Below are 27,515 nucleotides of genomic sequence, written 5' to 3'. Positions count from 1 at the left end.
ACTTTTAGTAGCTTACAGCATTGGCTTCCATCTTTAAAGATTAGCAGGAATGAGAATCTTTAGCTCAACTAGTGAAGGAACGTTGATATTTAATACGTTATGTATCTGAGTTTAACACTGTGGTACCCGAGAATGAAAATTTGTTACAAAGAGCCATTCTTTGTGCCTGCTGAGAGCTAGTTGGGAAAAGAGTGAGTTAAACTACAGACCTGACTCTCAGTGACTCTATTCTAAATGCTAGCGTCTATAAGTGGTAAAATGTCTATTGATTAGGTACCATCAGATCCTGCAGGCAGTTTGCCTCGCTCATGTGCGAATGCTCTGCAGTTTTAAGAACCAGTGGAAAGTGCTGTGTAAGGATATGTGGAAACAAGAACTCTTCTTGACATCGTATTCAGTGCACTGGACTCAGCTTTAAGCTTTCAGTATCTGCCCAGAAATGAGTCCGAATAAATAAGACTGGGATCATTCATTGCAAGAATATATATATATGTATATATATATTTTTTTTTTTTCCCCAAAAAAGAAGTGCTTTAAACACTAAATAGTGGAGTCTGAGCAAGATGAAGTGGAAATTCCAGAGGTATTCAAAGCTTGATCACGGTAAGAGTATTCACTGTCTGTACTTACAATGATATCTTATAAAAATTGCCTCTGAAATGAAGAGATTAAAGGAGAAAATGTTGGATGTGGAAATCCAGGTGCATGGATGCTTGCATTGCAATTAATAATGATAAAAGTAAATCTAGATATTTTTATTTGTTTTTTTTCTTTTGCTTGAATAGTACTTCAGCATAATTGAATTGGCTGCATATATCTATCTTCAAAATGTTCTAATAATGCAAATTTATGGCATTATCAGATTTAGAAAAGGAGAAATGAGATGGGTTAGTGTATTAACTGGCAAGGAGCTAAAGACAAAAGGTAAAGAGGATTAGATTTTGGACAGTGTCATGAATGAGTAGGAATTAGGACATTCAAATGATTTGTCTCTTTTGAAGGGCATGGAAGTGTAGGCAATGTTAATCTTTCCCATTTTAAGTGTCGTTTATGGACTATCAACTTGAAGTCCAGACCTCAGACTACCTTTCTGTCATGAGGGTTTTTCATGTTTTAAATTATTTTAATATGTTTGCAAGTAATCTGAATGTAGGTGTTGTTAAATACCTTGTTTATATGTTGAATGCAGATACATTTTGATTGTAGTGCAAGTCCCTTCAAGGCATTTTTGCAAGTTTATATTTACCTCTGTAAATTTCTATTATGTCATGAGTCCATCATCCTTCTCTACGTTAAATGGTGAATGAAAAGAGTCCTGAACCGAAAACCAACACAAATCAAAACATACTGTCTTTCATACTCACAAACAAATCTCCCGTGCTGGCTTAGGAGTTGGTTATGGAGTTGTGTGATGTCTTAATTTATGACTTATAGTTTATAACTTCATAGTTTATACGTTGTAAATTCTATTGGCAAGAACACAGGTACTTCATATTTTATTATCTTTATAATGTATCCCATCTGTACAACAGTTCTGAGACATACAGTGATTTTTTAAATACATCTTAATTCATGTAGATTAAACATACTTCAAAAATTTGTTGTTAAATGATTCTACTATATCTTTCAAGAACTGGCATGGTGAAATACCATGTCCAGGAACGGTTTAACTGTCTTCCTCATGCATGCTATGTCAATATTATCTACAGTCTGTTGTCTTCCGTTTTATTGCCCTATAACCCAGAGTGGCAGAAGGTAGCAGAGTGGGCAAAAAAAAAAAGTTGTTCTAATTTGCCTCTGGATGACTTTTTTGAATCTTATTTTCTTCTGTGTTTTTGAGATTTGGATGGTACAGAAATAACACAAACAGCATAATTCCAGCACCTTTTCTTTTTCTTTACACAGTATGTACAGGTATGACTCTCCTTCTCCCTTCTACTCCCACAGTACTAGAAATTAGGCAGAAACCCTGAAATACATATCCTTTGTAAAGCCAGATTTTAGATAAAAGAACTGCATTAATCAAGCCTGTTTGGATATTCAAATGCAGTAGCATAGTAATAGGAAAAGGATAGACTTTACAAGGAACATAGAGTTCAGGGCTATGTAAAGAACCTGATGTCATTTTGTATTAAGCTTTTTATCCATTTATTTGTACCCATTTATCTAAGGTCTGTGTATGTGGCTGGATTTTTGCCATGTTTTTCATGCTGGAAAGATCTAATGAGCTTCCTTTGACCGTGACTGTTTGAAGCACCCTATGTAAACCAAAAATTTTTGCTTTATAACCAGCATTTGTCTGTTCTAAGTTACTTACTTTCAACAGGATATTATCACTCTTAGCACAACTTACTTTTAGACAAGTAGAAGTTTAGTCACATAGAATAGTGATTATGCACAAAAAAAAGTGTGAAATTATTTTGTTCTTCCCCCTGCATTTTGTTCTTTCCCCTGCATGTCTATTTAATGTTTAATATCTGTGTAAAACTAAAAAAAAAAAGTTTTAATCTAAACATGAAATATGCAACAGAACAAATATATATTACCAGTGTTTTACTTGGGCAATGATGTGAATGAGGTGTAATGAACATGATCTTTGTAAGAAGATATTACTGTGTGATGTGATATGACTGTATTTTCATCCTGTGATTTAATTATTTATTCTCCACCCCCACCACCCCCTGCAGTTTTGTACTATAATATTCGTGTATTTCCAGATCACTTGTTAGGATACTCATGCAGTTCCTGTGATAGATCTCTACAGAGTTTACAGTATGATAAAGATTTAATCACAAGGTGTGCGTGTTGATGCATACTGGGAGTCACAAGAATAACTATTTGAATTGTGGTCAGCTAAAACTTTTTTGTTAGCTTAAAGCATAAGTTTGCCCTAGTTTTCATCAGACAGTCTGGATGTCTCCTACTTTTAATAAGCGAATCAAACTCAAAGTTATGGAGTAATAAGGATATAATCTGATTTGAGCCCAGAGGATTGAGAATACTTTTAGCTGTTGTGGTTTTTTTAAATTTTATTTTATTCTAAAAGCTAAACTACCTTTTTAGCCGCCTTTCTATGAATATGGAAATGTAAATGACAAAAACGGGATTGCAAAGAATAAATATCTCAGTTTAATTTATGCTGGAATAATCCTACTTCTTTTCCTTGCTTGTGCATTCAGAGTAAAAAGATTAAATAGATTGTGGACTGAGTTTGTTTTTTTTTCTCTAACCTATAAATTAGCCATATGTGAAGAAGTACAGTCGTGATGGACAGAACCTGTTGTCTCGCTAAGGAAAGAAATGGCAAAGAGTTCCTCAGGCTAAAAAAAAAATGCTGAACTGCATTCTTGCATCTCATTGTGCAGTAGATAACTAAAAGATTACATTTTGTATTGTTAATAGAAGTAATTCCAAAACTGAAACATTAAATTCTTTTAATATAGATTTATGTTAAGTCTTTAAGAGGAGGTGAAGAGCATAAAAATAAGCTTGCCTTGATACAGAGGTGGATATTGAGCTGTTTGTGTTGGAAACAAAGGCTTTGATATTTTGACCTTGTCTTTTTATATGAACTTCTCAACTTTTTTTTTTTTTTTTTTTTTTTAATAACCACAGCAAGACCAGCTTTATACTTGGGCTGCAGTTAGCCAACCCACACATTCATCAGATTACATTGAAGGAAGCTTTCCAAGGAGAATTCCATCTGTGTGGCCCCCACCCAAACCTCCAGATGAAGAACAAAGACTCAAAACTGCAGAAGAAGGTATAATACTTGGACACAGACAAGATATATGTATGTCAAGCTGCTGTCTTTTAGAATCCAAGATGTAAACTTAATGTTTTAACTTCTAACAAATACTTGATTTTGAAGATCTTGGATTAGCATCAGAAATAATATTAGGTAGTATGAATCTAATAAAAAATATTCAGCAAAAATGCATGCACTTTGTTAACAACAGAGATGTGCACCTGGCATCTGCTGACTAATGGATTTTACCAGGTGTTGTGACCTTTGTTCTTTTCCAGTTTACATACCTTCAGAGCCATGAAATATGGGTACTTTTCTCCTCTTAAAAATCTGGAAAACTTCAGAAGCCCACTGGTGGTATATGAAAGTTATTAGAGTGGTATAAGGTATTCCTTTGTGGATTCAGCAGTCCCCTGCTGACAGAGAGGTAGGAAAATTGTATCTGAAAAATAAATTGAGGTCTTACTTACAAAATCAGTTTGTTCTAAAATTCGTGAGGTTACTCTACTGGCCAAATTTCTGAAATCTTCTGCGTACTCATTAAAAGCTTTTTTTAAGCTGAAAATTAAAGCAAAACAAAACACTTTTGTAGCTGACAAAGAAATTTAAAAGATAATTTAAAACCTATTTTCTGTTAGTAGTGTTGATGGGCAAATACCATAAGTTCTTGGAGGCCTACCTTTGCATTAGTTAGTATTCAGTGGCTCTCAACACTTTTAGGTTGCATTCATCCCCATGAACCTCCATGGAGAGCCACTGGGTATTCTCAACTTTTCCATTTCCTACTGCTTTTTTTTTTTTTATTACTCAGATTTGAAGAATTAAGTAATTATTTCAACAATGTATTTGTATTGTTTGTAGCCTTTGAGTGGAGTTAATTTCAGATTTGCGTCTCTTTGGGACTTCTCTACCACTCCCTCTGGAGCACAAGCAAAGTATTCCTTGCATGGACACCATATATCATGGCAGTACTTTACTTTAACTGATATTTTGCTTGTGAACACTGTAATAAGTGATAAGCGATGCCAACACAAGTGCAATACTGCTATGTTACTCCGTTTATGCTGTGGCTTTTACCAAAGCAGCTCCAGTAGTTGTCAAGGACACATTTCTGTGTCCATCTCACTGATGCAATTTAGTGTGTGGAACACTACAGTACAGGACTGTTAGGCTAGTCCAGTTTTTGACTAATGATCTACTGGTTTATGCTGTATTAAATGAAAGTGATGTCATGTGGCAGTAGAATTCATTGCTATGTACTCTGAGAGGACAGATTGTGTTTTTCAACCTGGAGACTTAGCTAATGGATGTGTGATCAGAGTATTTATGAAAATACTCTGCACTGCAAAAACAAAAGGGTGAATAATTTATTATTTATTTTATTATTTTATTTTGAGGTTTCAGCCTGGCAGACACTGGTGCAAGTTAACAACAGTTTTATTGCTCTAAAACCTAAAAGAACATAGATTACATAAAATATTTTAATATTTTTACTGTTTTTACCAATTTGAAGGAATGTTTTTACCAAGAGGATAACAGTAATAATTTTTAAATGTAATCATCCCATGCATGATTTATTTCCATCCTATGTTGTTCTATTATACCTACTACATGGATGTAATGTATACAGTACTTATCTGTTCCTTATCTTAGACACTGCCCTCTCAAAAACTGCAAAAATATTAAGAAAATAGAACTAGAAGTACAATGGAAAATTGTGTATTGTGACTATTTCTAAATAGTTCTCAAAATTTCCCTGAGATGCTGACACTTAAAAATATTATTGAAATTTTGGGTTTTTGTGTGAATTTGCAGTGTAGGGCGTGGAGGGAAAAGGAAAAACTTTAATTGTTCTGAATACAATTCAGGTAGATAAATTATTTAACTTTTTGTTTGATTGTTCACATGCTTGCCATGTGGAAGAATCTGGAGGTGAGTGATGTGAAGCTTCACGCTTCATGTGAAGTGTGGATAAACACCTTCCCCAAGATTTCTAACAATATTATTTATGTATATGAACCTTTGAAAAGTGGAGAGGGTAAGCATTTTTTTAGAGTTTAAACTACTGTGTACAGAGTAGCTGTATTTTGTAATATATATATATACATATATATATATAATTACGGCTCTGTGGATTAAACTAATACAATATTAACATTGGTTATGAACAATGGTTTATAAACAAAAATGTTCATTTTAGACAGGAGTATTGATCTAGAGAGGAATGTAGCAGGATATTTTTATATGTATAGTCTTTATTTTTATTTGATATATACCTTGTGTATTCATACACATACGCATTTTACACAAGTCCTCATGTTAGCGTGAAGACAATACTAGGCCTTCAAATTTTAAGTAAGGCAGGAGGAAATTCTGCGAAGTCTTAGACAATCTATTCCTAAATCATCAAAGTAGTTAATCATCTGTTTAATATAGTATATATTAAATAGTTTTATTGTGTGCTCTATGTCAAGTGTTGTTGAGTGTGAGGAAAGGGCTATTAAAGTGTTAGGCATTTTTTTGTTTTTTTTTTTGGTCAGGTTGGTTGGGATTCTTTTTTAGATTGACTATGTATGAACAAACTGAAGTTTGGAAATACCTAGTATGAATTTGGGTTCAGGTCAGCAGATACTTATGCCAAAAACATTTTTCATTTCGGGATTCAGAAAACTTTTTGGACAACATGAGCCCGTATCACCAATAAGACCAATGTGTATGCCACTAATTTTCCATCCATCACAAAATCCTGTGATATTTGGCTCTACCACTCTCACACCCCAGCACATGGCCTGAATCTAAACACAATAGGGTATTTGAAATTCAATTATTTTGATCCTCTGCTGATGACACTATTCCACTTAACATATAGGAAAAAGCAAGTATGCAGGCACTAGAGCCCAGACATTCTGTCTCCTAAGTGACTGTCCTAACCACCTGGGCAGAGACTCAAAGATTATACAACTTCTGCAAAATGAAACAGTCCCAACACACTATATCTCTGTGTGAGTTTACACCCTGGCATCCAAGTTAGTTTCTTTAACAAAACTAGGCTTGTCCAGACATTTATTTCCTTTGTTTTATGAAAAATGAGGTGGGGGCGGGGAGTTTGGTTTGGGTTAAAGGAAATGTTTCAGTCATCATACAGCACTTTTTTCCTTTCTTTTACTCTTTTTGTTGTGGTGGTGGTGGTGGGATTTGGTTTTGATTTTTTTTTTTTTTTTTTTTTTTTTAGTTTTGCTTAGCAAACATAAAACTCTGTTAGTTTACTGCAAATAGATTGTATTTGCTGAATTTTGGCAAACTAACCTTAAAATTAACTGCTTGTATCACCCTAAACTCAGCTTATATTTAGAACCCTTTTTAGAAAAAAAAAACAACTGCCTGAGGTAAAAATAAGCTAGACAATTCTGTCAAATTTTTAAATATTGACAAATATATAGGAGTGGCCTGTTCGTATTTTTTTAATAACTTTTGGATAAGGGAGATATTTATGCAAATTTACATAATAGGAAGCGTTACTTTCTAAGATGTGTATGTACTAGAACTAGTACTAGAACATTAGCAAAGAATAAAACTTGGTGTGAGCAAAAATCAAATTAATCTTAAAATTTCTCTCAACCATGCAGAAATCTATCATATACACAGGCCCTGGGGAGATCATCAGTGCCCAAATAGTAGTGAATTTTTCCTGGTTTTACAAATCAGTTGAAGTAGGGTTAGCCAAAAAAGTTGTCTTCCAGATAATTTATAAAACAAGTATTAATTTCGAAATATTAATACTCTTCCCTGCCTTCAGAAGAAACAATAATGACTTCTACCACAAAATAATCCTTCACTGTTTTTAGTGGGGTTCTTTTAGTTGCAATGAGGAGCGAGTGTCCAATTCATTTGTAGCATCCTAAGTTTTCTTCATCTTATCTGAAAGTCAGAAACAAGGCATGATTTATCCATATGAAAAACTTGTCAAAGTGAGAGATTATGAGTTATTTCCTATTAATGACAGCCTGTCTTCATCCAGCTTTTTATTACTGGGAACAGCTCTGTCAGATGAGACTTCAATTGCTGTTTTAGTAAACAATTAAAAAAGTAAAAAAAATGTTGAGGACTGTTAATTGCAGCATAACTGCCACTGGCAATGAAACTTCCCCCTTGTACATCTCACCTCCTAACACTAGGTTGTCAGAAAGCTGTAAGGAGGCCAAATGTCTAGGAATTACGAATCCAGAGGTTCTGGACCACAGCTGCTTCTCTCTTCCTGCAAATGGTCAACAGATTTGCCTGCTATATAATGGTACCCTTAAAAGATACAAGAAGGATGTGAGACGTGTTCACTGGGCAGGTATAAGAAAAATATGTCTTCTTGACCTGTGCACAAAATTAGGCTATGACCAGTTAAAGAGGCATCATTAGCAGTAGTTCCTAAGCTGGTTAGAGATCTTTACACTGTGTAGCTGCTGTTTTGGTGGGTTTTTTTTGTTTGTTTCTTTGTTTGTTTGTTTGTTTTATTTTCTAGTTATCTCCTGTCAGGCATGGAAACTGGAGCACAGGGAGGTTGTTTAAGGTCATAGAAGAAAACTGTAGAATGGTCAGAATGGAAACCAGAACTTTAAATTCAAGCCCTGTGCTTCAGCTACAAGACTCTCTTTCTTCCGTAAATAAATTAAAAATAAGTCTTTGTTTTTCTGTGCAATGACTTGACAGTCCTGAACCTGTATTGGATTGTTACATGTTTGTGTCATTTCCAGCCAAAATCTGTTATTTCTTTTAGCTAGCAGGCAATCAAAATATAGCACTGTAGAAACAGTAAAGGAATGTACAGTACATGTGTCTGTTAGTTATTCCAAAGTAGAAAAAGAAATTAAGAAGATACTACTAGAATGAAGTAGTGCTGTTTACTGATTTACACTGAAAAATTCAAGTAGTTAAAATTCCAAAAGTGAAATTAGTGTTGGTTCTATGCCCAAAAGAGAGGGTGTGGAATTCAGTACAAAGGAGAAGATTTAGTCTTATAATCTCAGCTTGAATGTCCACAGTTCTGGGAAGCTTATTGTATAAGTGTACAGTCCCAAACCTTCCCTTTGTAAGGCTGAGATGCTGTAGACAGTAAATAATAAAGCTAGTATGAAATCGAGATTTTTCAAAATGTATTTGCAGTAATGAAGTCAATTACATTCAAGCACACTTTTAAAATATGAGTTTAGATATGTATCACTATCTATCTTATTGTGAAGATCTCAAATTTTAATGGTGGGGCAGAGGAGGGCCAGAGTTAGGCTAATAAAAATACAATGAACCTGCGCACAGTCGTCATCCTGTTTGTGAGTTCTTTTGTCCTTTTGTGAGCAGACACAAACTTCAGACCTTAGGGGCAGAAATACTTCTTAATGAGAATGGATGGAAAGAACAAGCATGAGAACTTTACCTTGACCTTCTCTGGAATGTATCTAATAGATCCATAAGTAACTGTTTTTCTTTAAATCCGAAATTTTGACAATCAGAATGGACTTATTTAAAGTTTTATGTGCTACAGATTTAATATGATAACATTTAATGTTGAGTCATGATAAATACATTGCAAATTGAGATCAGACTGGCTTTATTTATGCATACAACCTGCTCCTTTAATTTTACATGGGTAATTCAGAAAGTGGGACAGTTAGCACTGTTTTCTTTTTATCTCTACCCTGTTTTCATTAAATTCTTAATGTGTATTTCGAAAGATCAATGATTTTTTTAATATATATAGAACTTTTAAAATCTGTATTTTCTTTTCAAATTCAGAGTTGAAATCTACTGTCCTAGAAACAGAGAAACAATGTATAGAAGATGTTCAACGGGTACAGGTAAGATTCTAACGGAAGTGTTTTATCTGTGATTTTGTAAAAACAGTGGAAAAGCAGTACTTCAGACTTTTTTGCAATAGTTTTGTATACTGAATATTCTGAATGCAAACATTCAGAAGTGTGGTGTTGATTCTAAATTTTGGATTCAGGATACTTAGGTCCTCCATAGTGTTTCTAGGTACAGTGGTTCAACATTCCTACCTGCCTTAAGTGATTCTTGTAAAATATTACTGTTCGCTGCACTCAGAAGTTAACACTTGGTTCTGGAGATCTGATGGTGTTACTAAGGAATAGCAATAAAAGATCTGGTTATATTAGCTAATCTACGGAAGTTCATGTGAATAACAGCAGCAGAGGCTTTTTTCTGTTTCTTCACTGAAGACTATAGGTAGTAGGTTAACAGATTTAGGGTACCATGCTGAACTTCAAAAGGAGATAAGGTAATTTTTTTAACATGTCACCATTCATGTTATATTCTTCTTTAAATGCGATAGACTTGCAGAGCTTCCAATTTTGTTTCGTCAAAAGATTTACTTATTTTTCTGTGAAAGCTCTCTAATGACAGGTATCAGACTTATCTTACTAGTGAATAAGACTAATTGTTCCAGAAGTCATGAAGAGGAAGGCAAAGTTATAGTTTCTTAAAATCTTAGTTTGGAACAAGGAGTGGCCAGAAACTCTTGAGGTCTTGCTCTTTTTTTTTTTTTTTTTCTTTTCCTTTCTTTCTTTTTTTTTTTTTTTTTTTTTTTTTTTTTTTTTTTTTTTAAATTGTAAATGTAATTAATGAAAATAGGTTCATGAATGCTTAGGTGGTTTACCTATGAGAAACTGATTATTTTGCTATGAGAATGAAGTTTAACCAGCAGTACTAGAGCACTGTTTGATTGCTTGAACAAATAACATCTACTTAAGGTTGGGTTTTTTTCTGTTATTTTTAAAACTAGCCTATTATGTTGTCCGATTATTGAATTGCGTTTGCTACTGTTGTTTGAAATCCCCATCCTTCTTGCTCAGTGTTGATTTTTTTATGACAGCAATGTGAACTTCTTCCATTCTGTACTATTATTCATCAATGAAGAGTAAAAATAACTGGTTTGAATGCATGATCACCTCACTTGCAGAAAATAATCTCAAGTTTTTACTATATTATATCATCATCATTCTGTTTTATTTTGAAAATCAGAAATTACTTAATTTGAGGAAATGTATATGGATAAAATGTTTTCACGTGTTCAAACTATTTCTGTACAGTCACAAAAAAAAAATTGAGTGTATTTTACCTATCAATATTTATCTATATCTATAAAAACATCTAGAAAGTAGAATTGTCACACTAACTTTTTTCATCATGTTTGTAGATAAGTCCTTTACTGCAATCAGATAATTCTTTGTTAGTTTTCCTTTTTTTCTTTTAAGTGATGAATACTATGAAATGTTTTTATTAGAGATCTAGCCTCTTTTATTCTTTGTCTAGCTTGTCCATAGTTTTTTCTTTCTAAAGAAAGCAAGCATTGGCTGAAGGTTAGCCAAGTAGGTGATTTTTCTCTTTTCTTTCAATACATGCCAAAGGAAGAGACCCCCTAGTATAAAATTTGAAACTGATCAACTAAGTCTACTTAGCCTTCTTCCCTCTCCCTTCCCTGGGAAAATAAATTTTCCACATGCTGTTAAAATAATTGCAGATGGGCAATATTGACACAGAAACAAACACAAATGTAACATGATGTTAATAATTTATCTCACTTATGATAAACAGTTAAGATTCACAGTAATTCTAACTTAAAAATACAAATAACACACACACAGAGCCTGGATTCTACACTTACTTGCTGCTGGAAGGGGCTTTTTTATATATCCTCTCCATTTCCTTACCTTTACGAGGTTAGATATAACCTTCATATTTTGCAGCATAATTTCCTAAAGTTTGTAAGACTACTCTATTGAGTCAAAAATAGCTAATTTCTGAAAATTAAAATTAAAAAAAAAAGAGAGCCTGGATACATGTGCTTGCTTTTCATGCAGGAATTGGTAAGTAGAGGAAAAAGAAAAATTGGGAGCCATTTCAAGTCCTGGTTTTGAAATGCCAGAGAGGAATAACAACGTCTGCTTAGTCTTCTCAGTACAAACAGAGAAATCTTTGTTGGGCCTAACTTCTTTACTGAAGGAAGAAGAGAAAAATTGAATGTCCCAATTTAGAAACTCCAGCTTCAAACCTAGTGTTTAGATTTGACAGTTGTACTTTTGTGCAAGAGCCAATTGCACACCCCTGATCTTTTATGGTATCCTTGCAATTTTCCCTGCACTTCAGCACAGTTTTCAGGTTCGCTTGATTTTGTTTACATGGTAGGTAAAAACAGAGTCTTGGCAGAAAGAAAAAAAAAAAAAAGGCATCCTATAATTTTAAAATGAGTACATGAAAACTAGACTTTGGTTAGCAGTGAGATAGCGCAGAATGCGAAACCTAAAGTTGTTTGTAAGTCACCTAAATTCCTTGTTCTCTTATATGCCTTATTATCAAAATATTTAAAATTTATTCTATATTTGATCATTTGTGATGAGTATCTATTCTGAATATCACACAAAATTAAAAAGAAAGCCATCATTACATTTATTTAAAGGTCAGCATTCTGATGTAATTAATTCTTCTTCATGCCATCAACAATGACTGGTCTCTGTAATCCTGTCTCAGGAGATGAGGTTTTGCTGGACTGTTCCAATTTCTAGCAGTTTGGTTCTGAGATAGTTTACACTGAGTACTGAAACTATATTTACAGCGGAAAAGCTTGCCGTCAAAAAATTCTTCTGCCTGTAATGTTTCCGGCTCAGTTGTTCACTTTGGTTTGGTTCACCAACAAGTAATCCCTCAACCAAAATTATATGCCTTATTAGAATGCCACGTACTTCAGCTGGTAGTAAAAACCAGACAATTTTGGCAAGTCTCAGGCACTGAAGACAGATTTATGCTGCATGATCTGTTGGTGCTCTTTCCAACAATGTCATAGGGACACAATGCTCGCCTTAAAAAACTTCAATTACAGGACACATTTTGCCATGTTGAATATACTTTCCACTATAAAAGCATTTTAAGTCTGACTCTTGGAGTGTCTCTTTAGAGTATTCCCAGCTGCTAAAGTTTGCTGGTAATCCCTTTCTCAGCCTTTTAATGTGGACCTTTTCTCTTAGTCTAGTCTTTAACTGCAAATTATTGTAACTCCTTAGGGTAACAACTTAGTGGCATTTAAAATGTTCCAATTTTGATACTTAGTAATACAAGAAAAAAAGGTTGTGAAATCCTTTAAGATAAATACATAATCAGTCTACTTAGAAAATATAAACCAGTGGTGGGATTGGGATTTACTTTTCATTATTATAAAATGTCACAGCTAGACTTTGTATTGGAAACATGGATGCTGCTCAAAACTCTTAAATGAAATTTCAGAAATAAATTAACTTTTACAGGTGAAGGTAAGCCAAACAAGGTAAATGTAAGATTTGTTAGAAATGGTGAAATGATTCTACTACGCATACAAAAAGAATAAAATAAAAAAGGGAGATTTTTAAAACTTGTTTTATTTTTGTATTACATGGCTTTCATCACAGTAGAGGCAAACTGTAGAAGACACTGGTCAACAAATTGTGTTCAACAGAAATTAGAGGAAAATTGGGAACTCTTCCTTTGTGAGCTCCCAAACCATGCTGTGGCTGTTTTTACGTATTCTTTTTGCATATTCTTTCTTGAGATACTCATTCAGAAGGACCAAGTGATCCTGGGGAACACGTACCACTCCTCTTCCATCCCTTCACTACTTCCCAGGTTACAGAGGAAGGGAAGAGAAGGCTCGGGGAGGCCATGAACAGTTCTTCTAAGACAATTATTTTCTTCCGAAAGTATGATTGCTGAAGTCTTAGATATCAGTAGGGGGAAAAAAGGTACCCATTGGGGTAAAAAGAAACCAACAAAAAATGTATGATATATTCACAAGAATCTACTGTGTTCAATTGTCTCCTTGAGGAAAGAAAGGAGTGCAAAGGAAGCAAACTTTTTTTGGAACTTTTCCATATTAATCAATTGATAGTGAATTCTGTACCTATTGCATTTTTCAATGTAAGTACTATAGCTAACTGATAATCTCCACCCTGACAAATAGAATTGGATATATTGTTTTAAGGAGAACTGTCAATGTAAACTTCCTGCAACTTCATGCCAGCATACCGCAGTCTCAGAAAACAAAAAGCTAAAGAAATTCAGAGGTATAAATCTGTTTAGTTCTTATCTTGCAAAAAAAATAAAGCCATTCTTGCAATATGTGGTGCACAGGAACTTATGTTCTAACTGTAGGTCCAATTTGTAATGTTAGAATTGTGATATCTTAGCTTAAAGTGAGTGAATATCAGGAAGCATATGTAAGCAGATAGTGTTTTCTTGTTAGCCTTGAGAATAAATTATGCTTTATCAAAAACGCACAGAAAGGAAATGAAGTTTGTGCGAAACAAGATGGTAGAAACCTGACAGAAGACTTCACTGACAGGGTGGTAGGAACCGCTGAAGTGCGGAGCATTTTGCTCATGCAGTAGAAGGGAGTCTAACCTCTGTTGAACCTCACTCCAGGACGTAAGTGCAAATCAAGTATACTCTGTCTTTTATGTTAATTAAATATAGTTCTTATGCAGAATTTTCCAATTTTATAGACAGAAATCTGTCTTTGATTATTAATATTAGAACTTTTCAGTTTAAATGTGCTGCAATTTTCAGGTTTCTTTTTGCTTTGTTTTTAGAAAACTTAATAAGAACAAATAGTTTTTTCATGTTCTACAACTGTAGCAGACTAATGAATTAACTTGATTTAGTATTTTTAAAAGTTATATCTGAGTTGAGACATAAATATAATTTAAACAGGGATTGTCTGTTCCAGTCTGTTCTTCCTGCATGACTAGTGACTGAACTTTGTGATTAAAATACTGTCTTCTGATAATGTCGGGATTTCTTAGGCCCTGAAGGAAGCATAGAAACACAAGTAAAAATATTAGAAATGAGGGAAGAAATGTTTAATTAGAGAGCCTGACTCTCTTGCAGAAGTCGGGCTACTCCGCCGCTAGATGGCAGTGAGGGATTTTTGAACGGCCTGAGCAAGGCGTTTGTCAGTCGTTCCCGAGGGGTTCTGCAGAGACCCTGCAGTGAGAATATTAATTTCTTTTTCGTTTTTAGTCAGGAAGTGGTGACTTTCTGGTGGTTAGTGAGTTAGCCTGTAAAAAGTACGCAGATTTACTGTGTTTGATTTGACCAAAGTTTAGTAATTAAAGGTCCTTTACAACCCAATCTATTCTGTGATTCTGTAATTGGAGCATCTCTCAAAGACCATAAAACCATGTCCTAAAATTGATAACAAAAATCCTGGAACATGAAATGTTTAGGAAGTTCCATTCCATCAGTGTTAAGTGTTTGGTTTTTTGGTTTTTTTTGGTTTTTTTTTTTTTTTTTTTTTTTTTTAAACCTACGAAGGGAACGCAGGGGATTTGATCTGCAAGACTTCTGGGTGACTGTTTTTGTAGTGATAATTTAAAAGTTTGACTGCTGAATTACCATGATTTAAATAAAGAGGTCAATTTGCTGTTGGATTTGAAATTTATTTCTTCAACCATAATCCTGAATCTTTTCCATTTAGTTCTGGTGAGAGAGAGAAAAGATTAAAATGCATCTGACCTAATTTTTACAAATTAATTGACAAACATAGAATATAAATAGTAGAGTCCATATTTAACTACAAATAAATAAAGGAGTATATGTGTGGTAGAAAAATAAAAGCAGTTAATTCTAAGAACAAATGTTAGTATTTTGTATTATATCCAGGCTTCACAATACTTGGATTGACTTCTGTTTTGCTTGAAGGCAGTGTTTGCTTCTTTAAAAGGAACGATACGTTGGTATAATTTTCAGTGGAGTGACAATAGCATATTTTTGCACTCTTCCTCCTGGTGTGGTGAGACTAAAATTTGCTTTGTTCTAATCTGTGTTCTTGATGTTAATGTCAAGATGGAAGTTTTACTTAGATGCTCATTTCAATTTGAAAAGCTCTTTATTCTGTTTTTCCTCTTTGATACATGGCATGCTACCTCAATTTTAGCTCTGAAATAACATGAAAATCATGGAATAATTTAGGAATGAATAGATATTAAGAGGTCATGCTGTCCAATCTCTCCCCTACTAGCACCCTCCCACAAGCAAGGCTAGCTTAGATATTTGGTTGTTTTTCTCCGGATTTTGCTTATCTCCAAGGATGACTATGTGGTAGTGCTAATATGTACTTCCTGCTTTGCCTGGTCACCGGAAAAATAAAGTCTTGCTACGTTTCTGATGTGTTGTTTTGATGACAGCTTAAGGAGGTGAAAATGTGTACTCTAAAAGCACGTATATTTCTTGTGAGTTTACTCCTAATTCAAATATTGTGTACTTAGAGGCATTGATTAAAAGTCTCAGGCAACTGCTGGTTGAGTTGAGGTGATTCATCTGGTTTTACAACTCCTACATCACAGATTTTTATGAGAATATGGCAGAGCATAATATAAGTTTTGCATCTTGTAATTATAATGAGCATTCTGCGTTTTCCATTTTGACTGTGCTTTATACTTAGACACAACTAGACAGACTTTTTTTTTCATTTTAGGTGTAACTTCTTTGACAAGTAGCACCAGCCTTGAGGTTCAGGCAATAATAATGCCTGAACAGTGTTCTTGCAAATTCTATCCAGTAGAAGATGAGTTAGGATTTACAGACTTCCTTTTCTTCTGTCATTGATGGGAAAACAAGGAGGAATTAGTAAAACTGAGAAACTTATTTATTTTAACCAAATTTGTTTGTGGTACTTAAAATCCTTGGCTATGATGTGAGAAACTTTCTTCTTTCTCAAGAGATGAATTATTTTGTGGGATAGGGCTTGGATAGGAAGAATTACCTCTTTTCTATCTGTAGTATGCTTTTCTTTCTCTTGCCTTTTACAGTCAACTTCTTGTAAAATACTATCAGAGCGCTGTCACTTCTCTGAGGGAGCTGTGAATAGGAATGTATGATAGGCATACACTTCTTGAAAATATAAATTTAAATTGTTTTCTATTTTCTCTTCTGACTTCTCCCTCATTGCTCATGAAAATAGGTAAATTGAGTGGGTGTTCATTCCATCTATGCATTCCTAGTCAGAGCAAAATATATAGCAGAGCTGTATTTATTACTAAAGTACAATTAAAAAAAAATTCTCTGAAATTCAAATGCTATTTCAGATTGAAATCTGTAAACTCCCTTTCTCCCAAAATTTAGTTTAAATTGGAAGTTTGATTATTTCTCGAAGAAATTCCTCTCACCTTTTGGAGAGAAGTGAAAACAAGAGGTTTTGTATATTCAGTGGAACCATACTATACGTGGATTTACCTACCTTACAAACTTTTTTTGAAAGAACTCCTCAGAAATTAAGTTGAAGAGAACAGATGAAGAAATGATATTAAATGCAATAGAGCAGCATGGAAAAGTGTGTATATATAAGTTTATTTTTACCTGTGTGTATATAGACATATGCATATACAGACGCATGTTCCATAAAATGTATCTCCAAAGAATAACTGGTCACTGAAAGAAAACTACTTCTTGTGACATTCTGACAGACTGATCTCATTTGTCAAGTTGGCTTAACCTATTCTACAGACCTCATCCAGTCAAAAGTGAGCCATATTCTAAAGATCAAATTCTGAGCATTAAAGATAAGGTGCTACTTTACAATAGTGTAGATCCGGAGAATTTCCAGAGGATCCTGTGTGTGGAAGAGAGATAAGAAATGCTTTTTTTAGTAAAAATGAATATTTCTTTAACTTAGAAGTATCCAAACTTATTAAAAGCCAAACAAAAACCAACCAAACAAACAAACAAACCCCCAAAACCAATCATAACCATGGTATATTGCCATACATGAATGATAACTTAAAAGTAAGGCTGAGAAGAATTTCTACGATTTCAATACAAAACAGACTAACCGGTTTAACTTCTACTTACAGTCAGATCAAAATAGTTATCATTAGGTTCTCCAGTTTAAGTTAGTATAAGTGAGACCATTAAGATCACTTTTTTCTTTTCTATACTTTTAAATACGTATTTTTATTTTTATTTCTTCTTTAGAGAATATGCTGATAGGTATATCTGAAACCCAAAACTACTGATAAAAATTACCTTGCGTATTCCTGAATGTTTAATTACTTTATTTGTTTTCAATATTCAACTTTTCCTGAAGAGACAAATGTCTGATGTCCATGATACCAAAAAGTTTTTACTTAATCTCTCAAAACATAAAGCTCATCTTTGATGATTTGATTGTGATTAATTTTATTTAACATTCTCTCACACAAAATGATACAGCTTTGATTTTGATATAGCCTTCACGCTTTCAAAGAGCTGACTGACCTCCAGCCCCCTGCCTTCAGTGTGTTTGTGCGTACATTTGTGAAGACTGATTCCATCTCTAAATTTTTTTCTGTTGTGAGTAGTAGACTCATGTCTCAGGGTAGTGAAGATTATTCATCTCTTTCTACAAAGATTTATTCTTACTGTGCATCTTTTTTGCTGCTTATTCCCTGCTGGAGGCCTGAAACAAAAGCAACATGTGAACCTCCTAATTTGTGGTCTGGTTGCTTTTTTTTAATCCAAGAATTCAAGTACTGTGTAGAAGTATCATACTCTGGACAGTTGCTTATCAGGATCTGGCAAAGTTCACCTGGAAAATCATTACCTTTTTTAATCTCCAGTACTGGACCATCAGGAGAAGAAATTAAAGGCATTCTGCATCTTTCAAATTTAGATTATTAATTTTCACATTTTGAGCAATACAATCCTTGCTGTTGTCTATAGCATAAAAACTAGTTTCTGTATATAAAGAACACAAAAATAATAACAGAATGAGGCCATTTACACAGTGACTACTTCTCAGGTTGCCAATCAAAAAAATCAAGTTGACTGAAAAGAATAAATTTGAATCAAAAAATCAGGAAGAAGCGTAGTGTGAAAAATTTCACCTCTTTTCTCTAATATGCCAAAGTAGTAATGTTGAAGGTATGCCAGATTTTATTTTGTGTTTTAAAAGAATGAGATGGATGGTTGCATTGGCCTGGATATGTAGGAAACTAATCAAACCTTTTAGTTAAAATACTTTAGGACAAACATAGCCAATAGAAGAAAGAGATTCATCACAAGATATTAATTTCAATAAACAGCCTAAATATTGATCAAAAGATAAATCCAGAACAGTTTTTATCTCAAATTTTAAAGAAATATGTGACTCTTAAGGTATCTGTTGCTTATTGAATTACTGGCATAGGTGGCTAGGTTTTAGTTATCTCTTCATCTGCTGAAAAACTCAAGTGCAGCTAGTTCTACTCTAGCAGTTTCTTTGCAGTCGACAGCAGAACACCTAAAAAGACAGCAGAAATAGGCGAAATAAGGTTATATTAAAATTAATAAAGTTGAACTTTTTTCTCTTTTCTTTCTGTGCCCATTGTCATTTACATACTTGTTTTACACTGGGTGAGAGACAGCCTAGAAACTGGTGTAACTGTTCTAAATTAAGCTATATGGAGGGGTAAGCTCCTTTTGAAGTCTTTACTGTTTACTGCTGTACTATTTTATGCTTCTGTAATAATGATATTTCATATGTGCTAGGAGAGAAACCTTCAAGACTTGAGGGTTTTTTTTTTTGTTTGGTTGGGTTTTTTTTTAAATAAAGTGATTCTAAAACTTTCTGGGCAATCAGGCTGAAAAATGCTATTTTTGCAGGCTAGCAGTGATGTTATGTAAGATGACAGTAATTATACTTGACTGCTGTGTAGCTCCTAGGATGGTCAGTGGTTCTGTAAGATTTTTTTTTTCTTGTCTTTTCTATGATCTACAAAAATTCTTTTGAGTTTCCTATTGTAGCAGAACTTGTGGTTATGTTTCAGCTCAGTTAAGCTTATAGAGAGAAGACTCTTTCAGTCTTTGATGCATCTCAAGTTGGGTTTTGGTTTTTTGGTTTTTATTATTTATTAAAACCAGAACTGTAAAGAACTGGGATCTTATCCTCTGAAATGCATTTAGCCCAGGGATAAGGAATTCAAACTCTTCAGGAATAGAACCTTCAAGTAACTGAATCTGAACAGAACTGTTCTCTTTTTTGACTTCCAGCTTTAGAAGTTGGCATTTGTAATATATACATCTTTCTTCAAAGCTCCATGCTCTCTGTTGATCCTATGATTGTTTATTTGAACTATATGAATTTCAATAATTATTGATTTCTGCATGTAATGTTTTGGGTTTGTTTGGTTTGTTGTTTTTTTTTTTGGCACCATGATAGGTTATGACAAAACCTCTTGGTTGATTAAACATGTCCTAGCTCTTTAGCTTAGGAAGAGCTAAATAGTACCAATGCCAGGACAGTGCAGGCTGGTGTACTCCATTTGTTGCAGTGTGTCACTGTCTGGGAGGTGAGCTTACAACCACCAAAAAAACTTCTTTCACTTCAGGCAGTGCAGTGCATTACACCGTTTCTATTCCAAGGTTTGCTTGTTCAGTGCTGCCCTGGGGAGCTGGGCATCATGTTCCCTTATGGTTGTAGGAAGAAACATGTAGTGTAGCTTAAACTATTTTGAAAAGATATCTCCTTTGTCCCCATGCATGCACCTTCAGTATTATAAAGGCTTCTCGAAAAGGATTTGATCTTGTAGTCTGAGGAAGAAACTAGTATCCAATAGTAATTCTACTACTTCAGCAGTTCTCCCTGATGCCACTGGCAAGTTTGCCAGCTTTTGACTCAGCTTCTACTACTGTAAAACTAAAATGCTGCAATGGGCTTTGAGGATTAAGTGAAACATGAGACTTAGTTAGATGAATGCTATTTCATTTGAATACAAATTAGGTGTCCATCAGTACTCCTCATTTGACAGTCACTGTAGCACTGAAAATACCTGTTAAAATCTGGTGTCTCCTTTTCTTAATGTTGGTCTGCAGTTGTAAGAAGCGGCTTTGAAAATAAGACCACTTTAAAAAGAGAAACCTGAATAGAGATCACATTTGTCTGAATTAAATTCTTACTGTGGCACTACTTTGTGCCATTCAGTGAGCATGTGCACTCAGAAGTTTTTCACTTCACATATAAAAAGAGACATTTGTTAACAGAGTAGTTGGAAAAAGCATCATTCCAAGTAACTGGACGCTGCTAGTACCACCAGGTGTTGACTCATTGAAAGACCTGAGGGGTCTTTCATTTTGCCATCTTACTCCTATTTAACTGTATGCTTCTGTTCCCTGTGCATGCTTGCAGTCAGGTATCGGCGTGGACTCTGAATCACGAATTGTGTTGTAGAGAAACTGAAAAGTTAATGTTTTGGAAAAAAACCCCAAGAAGTATAATCCTATCATATAAATATGAATTCCACCCAGAGAGGAAGTTTCGTGACACTAGGTGACAAATTGCTAAAAACCATCAAACTGCTGATGCAACTTGTTGGCTTGTAATAGTATAAGGCATTAACTTCTAAAACTAAACTGTAATGTGTCTTTATTTTTCAAATATTCCAAAATTACCATAAAGAACTGCCATTATCTTTGTTTTCAGAAGAAAAAGGCACATTGTGGCTGTTCATAACATGTATAAGTGAATGCAAGATGAGCTAGATACATATAAATAATAGGTCTCAGTCACTCATCTGAGAAACTAGGATGTTGAACTCAGTAGAAAAGGTAGCTGCAATCTGAGCTTCTACATGTTTGAAGATCCTGAGCGCGTTCTGTCTATGTAGATCAACTTTATGCTGGATAGCTGATATGCACATGTGGAAAATGTGACAAGATTGGAATGAATTGGCTGTAATGTAGGGGCTTTTGGTACATGTGCAGATCCAAGTGTACAGCCTTTACACAGTAAAGCCAGTATTCCCAGATCAGTTGGATACTGTACACACATAAGCCTATCTATCAGTGTGACACAAATACAATCAGGCCAGCGGTCCCAGATTGAACATCCAACTCATTGCACATGTTCCATGTGCAATCAGTTTGAGAAATGCTAGGCACCGTTCTATAGCCACACACCTCTGGAATTATTTTTCCTGCTCACATCTTTCACGCTCAAGTCACCTGGATAAAGCAAGGCTTAAGCTTCCACCTTTCTTTCTTTCTTTACAGAACGAAGACTGTTCCACAGTACCTGGGTCCTGGGTAAGAACTCTAGGCAAGACAGAGTTCCCTCATATCTCTTTTAAACCCCGTAGGTTTCTGCTGTGGAATTGTCCTTTGGATTAAAAACAAACCTTCTTTTCATTATGTGTATTTTTTTTTTATCTGGGTCTTCTGGTTGTTGTCAACAGCTTTTGACCATCTTACAGACAGAAAACTGTCTAACTTTCATTTCTGATTGGACCTATATATATATTAAATTTCCTTTCTTGTTGAGGATCATGGAAACTTGCTGTGGCTTATGTTTGTTTGATAACAACCCTTTCTGATCCAGAGGAAGACTTCAAACTTCTTGCTAGGGGAAAGGCAGAAATCTAATTAAACTAGTCTAAAAGCATCTTAAAAGTCAAAATGAAAAATATCTCTATTTATCTAAAATAGTTATAGAAGCATATGAATACTGGGGATGTGTTTTAGTTTTGGGTTTTTTTTTTAAACAAATAATTTTTAAGCATGTAATTTCCTCCGGATAAATGATCTCTGCATTCACAGCAAAGTCTTATTTGTTCATAATATTCTGTTTCTGTGAAAATATGGATATATTGGTGATTCTTGGGTAACAACACAATAGCAAATCACCAGATTGTTTGAAATGCTGTGTCTCAAGGACAGCAGAAAAATTGTTTATTATGAGATAAAAAGTCACTTTAATTCATCAATACATTTTTGTTTCTTTTCTGACTTGCTTAATCATGTCGCTTGATTGCCCATTTTTTTAAACTTTAAAAACTACTTCTTCTCTTGAAAGAAATTTCATGGTCTGCAGGGTAAATTCTCTTGTGAAGCAATGAATTCTAGGTTTTTTCTGCAGTTTAGGTGGAAATTCAGGATTCAAGAATTATCTCTTTTTGTTCTGAAAAGTGAAAATCTCCTGGGTAAATGAGTTTTAAAAAGTGAACTGTTCTGAGATCAGCCATCATTAAGGCAAATCTCTTCAGACCCATTTAATATTGTGTCTAATCTTGTTGGCTTCAGTTTGTGGCAGGAATGAATTTTCCAGTTGAGATAGAACTGGGAAGCTGTACCTGTCATAAAACCCTGGGACGAGTGTTCTTACAGTGTAAAATGGGAGCTTAGGAGAGTTACAGTCTGGGGAAACTGGATTTGTTCTCAAATAACTGAAGACTGGTTGTGTGACCTTAATAATCCTAGGAACACATTTCCTTTGATAATATTGCCCTTTGAAGAATTGATAGGCCTTATTATTGTAATTGCAGGTGACTGCTAGGGTGATAAGAGCAGATGAAACAAAGGGCTAATAGAATATTATCTTTCTCCTTTATAATTAAGTTCTTCAAAACTGTTGCTGCTACAAAGTGTTGAGTCATTAAAAGAAACTGAGTGGATTGAAGCACCACGAGTAGTCTGCAATGCAAATGTCTTTTTTAGCCTTTTTCCTTGTTATAACGCTGTTAATAAGTCTGCTGTCTTCATTTCTTCACTATTCATTGAAAAACATTTTGGATGTTCCTTTCTCTGTTTTTATGTTTCTCTTCAAAGTTTGGTAGGGAGACCTGGTTGTAATCCATAAATTTTGGTTCAAACTGCCATTCCATAAAGTTCAAATAATGTAGGGGACTGTAAGTTTTGATAAAGGTGCTTCAAAATCAATCATTTGATTTAAATGTAGTAGTTGCTGTTTTACTTCTGGGATTGTTTTAGGACAGCTGAGAAACTCTAAAATAAAGAAAAAAAAATTGAAATTTCATGTTTGAAAACCAATTCTGTGCAGAAACAATTTTTAAAGTATTAATGAACGTATATTTTATTAATAGTCCCCAGCTGGAAGTTACAACTTCATTTTCCAGAAAGAAAAATGACTTTTAAATGTTTCATATGTCAAAGGATGAGATGAAAAACATCATCTTCCTGAAACAAATCAAGGCAATTAGTATATCAGGTATTGTATGTTTATTTGTAGGCTTCTTTACAAGACCTGTAAAATCTGAATATTTGAAAGATTTCATATGAAGTAAGCCTACAGTCTCATCCATGAAGCTTATGATTTTATAAGAAAGGCACTAGGTAACTGTTTTAATGTAACTGCTTGGGAAACCTGTTGCATGACAAACTTAATTCAACTAAATATTTGACTTGCTGACCAATATTTCAAATTTAAAGAAAAAAAAAAAAGTGCTAAAAAGTAAATGCATGCAACTAGAAAATAGTAAGTTCTTTATTAAAAGCTTTTGTGTTGTAAAGTCATGTCTGTTCTGTCTCCTGTTCAAGTTCCCTGAATAAGCACAAATGGCCTTTTTTTGGACTACATTTCTTCTTTTGGTACTTTTTGATAAAAGCACATACCAATTAAATTAAGTATAGTTTGTTACTGATATTTATTTTAAAATGTAGGAATTACTGTGCCACTTGATGTTAATGGTTCTTCTTTTCAGTCTACAGTAGGGAGGATCAGATGCTTCAGAGAAAGATACAAAAAATGTGGAGACTCCCAGATACAGAATAACTGTTCCAGACAGGAAGCTTTTCTAATGTTACTCACTCCGTCTGTCACTTGGCAGAGGAGTTTCAAATTTTGGGTGGGAGGAAAGTTCCCCCTTAGTTTTGTCTTACTACTTTTCCTTCCCAAGCATGCTGGCTGGAGAAAAGTTTAATTACTCTGTTCTGAGATTAGCTGTTTCCGAAAAGTGCACATTTGTTATGTTCTGCATTCCTAATCTGTATTGTATCCTTAAAGTGTATATTGAAACCTGGTGGTCAGTAGTGTGTTGAGTCTGTTATGCACAGTGCATCCCTTTGAATAAAGACTATATATTTTCAGTTAACAGAATTAAAGTAATGCGGTGCCTTTCCCACTGCCGTGTCTGCATATCTATATGTACGCAAACGCTTGCAGTACTTGTGCTCAGTGGTTGGTTGTTTTCTTGGTCAGGGTTTGTGGTGGGAGGAAGGAGTTGCTGCTGATTTTTGGTTTTGCCAAATATAGTCACAGTTTAAAACAGGCTTATATGATGAATGTAGTTTCATACTGAAGCAAGTAGTTTTTCTAAGCTATCTTCTTCCACTGTAAGATGCAGCTAGCCAAAATGATACCTCTGTTTTTAAAGGCTTGTTGTAACTGGCTTATTTCTGAACCTCTGGAATACCAATATTCTTGATCTAAATTTAATTTTTTTATATATAGTAATGAGTGTTATCTGTTTTGTGCTTATTATTTATTTTCTTTCAAAGGATGATTTTGAGGTGAAATCTGAGGAACGTGCCAGTGTCATCCAACAACTTGAACAAACTATTGAGGATCTGAGGACCAAAATTGCGGAACTAGAGAAACAGTTCCCCGCTGCAGAGGTACAGACTGCTGGGAGGGAGCAGGAAAATGAGCACACACATGCAGTTTGCGGGTATCTCAGCAATGTAACTCTTCAAACCAATGGAGAGGACACCGTACCCAGGACTGTGTCACAGGCAAGGTCTGTACAAACGTCACCAACGGAGGATTATTTAACACACACAATGCCTTCAGCCAATGCACTGCCACAGCCACCCCCACCACCGCACTTAGAAGGGGGCAAAAGTGAAGAGTCTACTCAGAAATTGCCAGCTCTAGAACTACAGCCCACATTTTGTTCTGAAATCTCCTTAATTCTGTCACCGAAGCTAATCTCAGTGCCACTGGATGCAAGCCAATCAGTACAGAGTACTCCACAGTCACCTCTTCTGGGACCCAAAGTTAATCTATCCCATGCATTTGAAGCACAGACTGAAATGCCAGCTTCCCATCAACCTCTAAGTACTGTAGATGTGACTTGTAGTGAACATCCTCCTTCTTTGCCCCTGGAGCCCACATGTAGCATTCCCCCATCGCTCCCAGCCACTGAACCAGCTGCTCCACTGTCTGGAGCACATGGCCCTTCCCTTGCTACTCCTATGTCCATGGCAGCAGTACCACCCCCACCACCCTTGCCTGGCTTAGGACTCCCTCCTCCTGCTGGGTCAGCAGTGCCACACCTGGACCACTCTTTACCAGGCATCATGATACCACCACCCCCTCCTCCTCCTCCGCCTTTGCCAAGTGGGGAGATACCGATGCTTCCTCCAGCCGCTCCTCTCCCATGTGCTGGAGTCCCACCACCACCTCTACCACCAGCTTTGCCTGGAGCAGGAGTCCCACCCCCTCTGCCCCATTGGGGCATTCAGCCTCCCCCTCCACCACCACCACCTTTACCTGGGGCTGGTGTCCCTCCACCACCTCCTCTGCCTGCCTTGGGGATGCCACCCCCTGCACCACCTCTGCCTGGAGCAGGACTGCCACCACCTCCCCCACCTCTGCCCGGAAGGGACGTCCCTCCACCTCCTCCGCCGCCTCTGCCTGGTGCAGGTGTCCCCCCTCCACCTCCTCCGCCGCCTCTGCCTGGTGCAGGTGTCCCCCCTCCACCTCCTCCGCCACCTCTGCCTGGTGCAGGTGTCCCCCCTCCACCTCCTCCACCGCCTCTGCCTAGTGCAGGTGTCCCCCCTCCACCTGCTCCACCACCTCTTCCTGGTGCAGGTGTCCCCCCTCCACCTCCTCCACCGCCTTTGCCTGGTGCAGGTGTCCCCCCTCCACCACCTTTGCCTGGTGCTGGTGTCCCCCCTCCACCTCCTCCACCACCTTTGCCTGGTGCTGGTGTCCCCCCTCCACCCCCTCCTTTGCCGGGGTTGGGGATGCCACCTCCTGCCCCACCACCTTTGCCTGGAGAAGTGCCACCTCTTCCAGCGCCAGCCCAGGGCGGCACCTACCCAGCAGTCCCACAGGTCTGTGGGTTTCTTCCTCCTCCATTACCATCTGGTTTATTTGCAATGGGGATGAATCAGGAGAAAGGGAGCAGGAAACATGTGATAGAGCCTTCTCGGCCAATGAAGCCTCTTTACTGGACAAGAATTCAGCTCCACAGTAAAAGGTAAGTCATAGAGTTTTGAAGAGAGTGGTTTTTTCACTTTATGGCTGTCCCAGTAGTGTTGTATGTTGTGAGCAAAAGTCTTTATTTGCTACTAGGCAGGTCTTTGAGAGAACCTCAGTGCAGAAAGGATTTTCTTTGTAGTGGGATATGTAAATGAGTTGTCTCTTTTATTTGAAGGACACAAACTCTGAGTAACATTATTTGCACATGAAAGCTCTTGAGGGTAGTGTTTTCAGCTGTCCTTTGGGGTTACATACCACATGTTGATCAGAGATCCAGGAATAACTGTGTGCCACTAAGCGTTCTGTGAGATGGTTTTTAAAATGTCATATTTGTGCTTCCCCTCACCTTTCAAGATAACATTGGTCTCTCTCTGGAGCAGCTTGCAAGATTTGGCAGTGTTTTCCCTCTAGCACTCTAGATGAATGTATGCTGAATGCATTTTATGCTCCTCTTTCCTTTCTCTAGTGACTTAGAAATCCTTTCTCCCCCCCCCCCCCCCCCCCTTGTACACTCAGCAGGCAGATTCAAACTGCAATTTATTTATATGGCAGTATAAAACTATTCTGGTAGCCCTTATTTTGGTATACTTGTTTTCAGTCATTAGTGCTTTTTTTTTTTGTTCATAAAATATTATTCTTGGTCATGAAAAGAAGTTTCCTACTAATCTTGTCTTTATGTCTCTGAGTACTGATTGTAAAACCCTTCTGGTGTTATTTAATGATGAATTTCTTCTTTCTTTCTAAGTTCTTGCCACTGTCACACAGGTGCTCTGCAAATAACTATTT

General features: G+C 35.8%; 1 protein-coding gene across 1 annotated transcript in view; it reads left to right on the top strand.

Moving 5' to 3' along the window:
- The window catches only part of FMN2 (formin 2), a 161,213-nt gene that overhangs the window by 29,588 nt on the left and 104,110 nt on the right, over positions 1 to 27,515 (top strand). Inside the window, exons 3-5 of the mRNA XM_086745621.1 lie at positions 3,616 to 3,763; positions 9,530 to 9,591; positions 25,022 to 26,727. Of these exons, the coding sequence (XP_086601747.1) occupies positions 3,616 to 3,763; positions 9,530 to 9,591; positions 25,022 to 26,727 (1,916 nt within the window). The remainder of the gene's footprint in view (positions 1 to 3,615; positions 3,764 to 9,529; positions 9,592 to 25,021; positions 26,728 to 27,515) is intronic.

Source organism: Chlamydotis macqueenii, chromosome 3 (assembly GCF_036417535.1).
Source record: "Chlamydotis macqueenii isolate bChlMac1 chromosome 3, bChlMac1.mat, whole genome shotgun sequence".
NCBI lineage: Eukaryota > Metazoa > Chordata > Aves > Otidiformes > Otididae > Chlamydotis > Chlamydotis macqueenii.
This window is presented reverse-complemented; position numbering and strand designations above follow the sequence as displayed.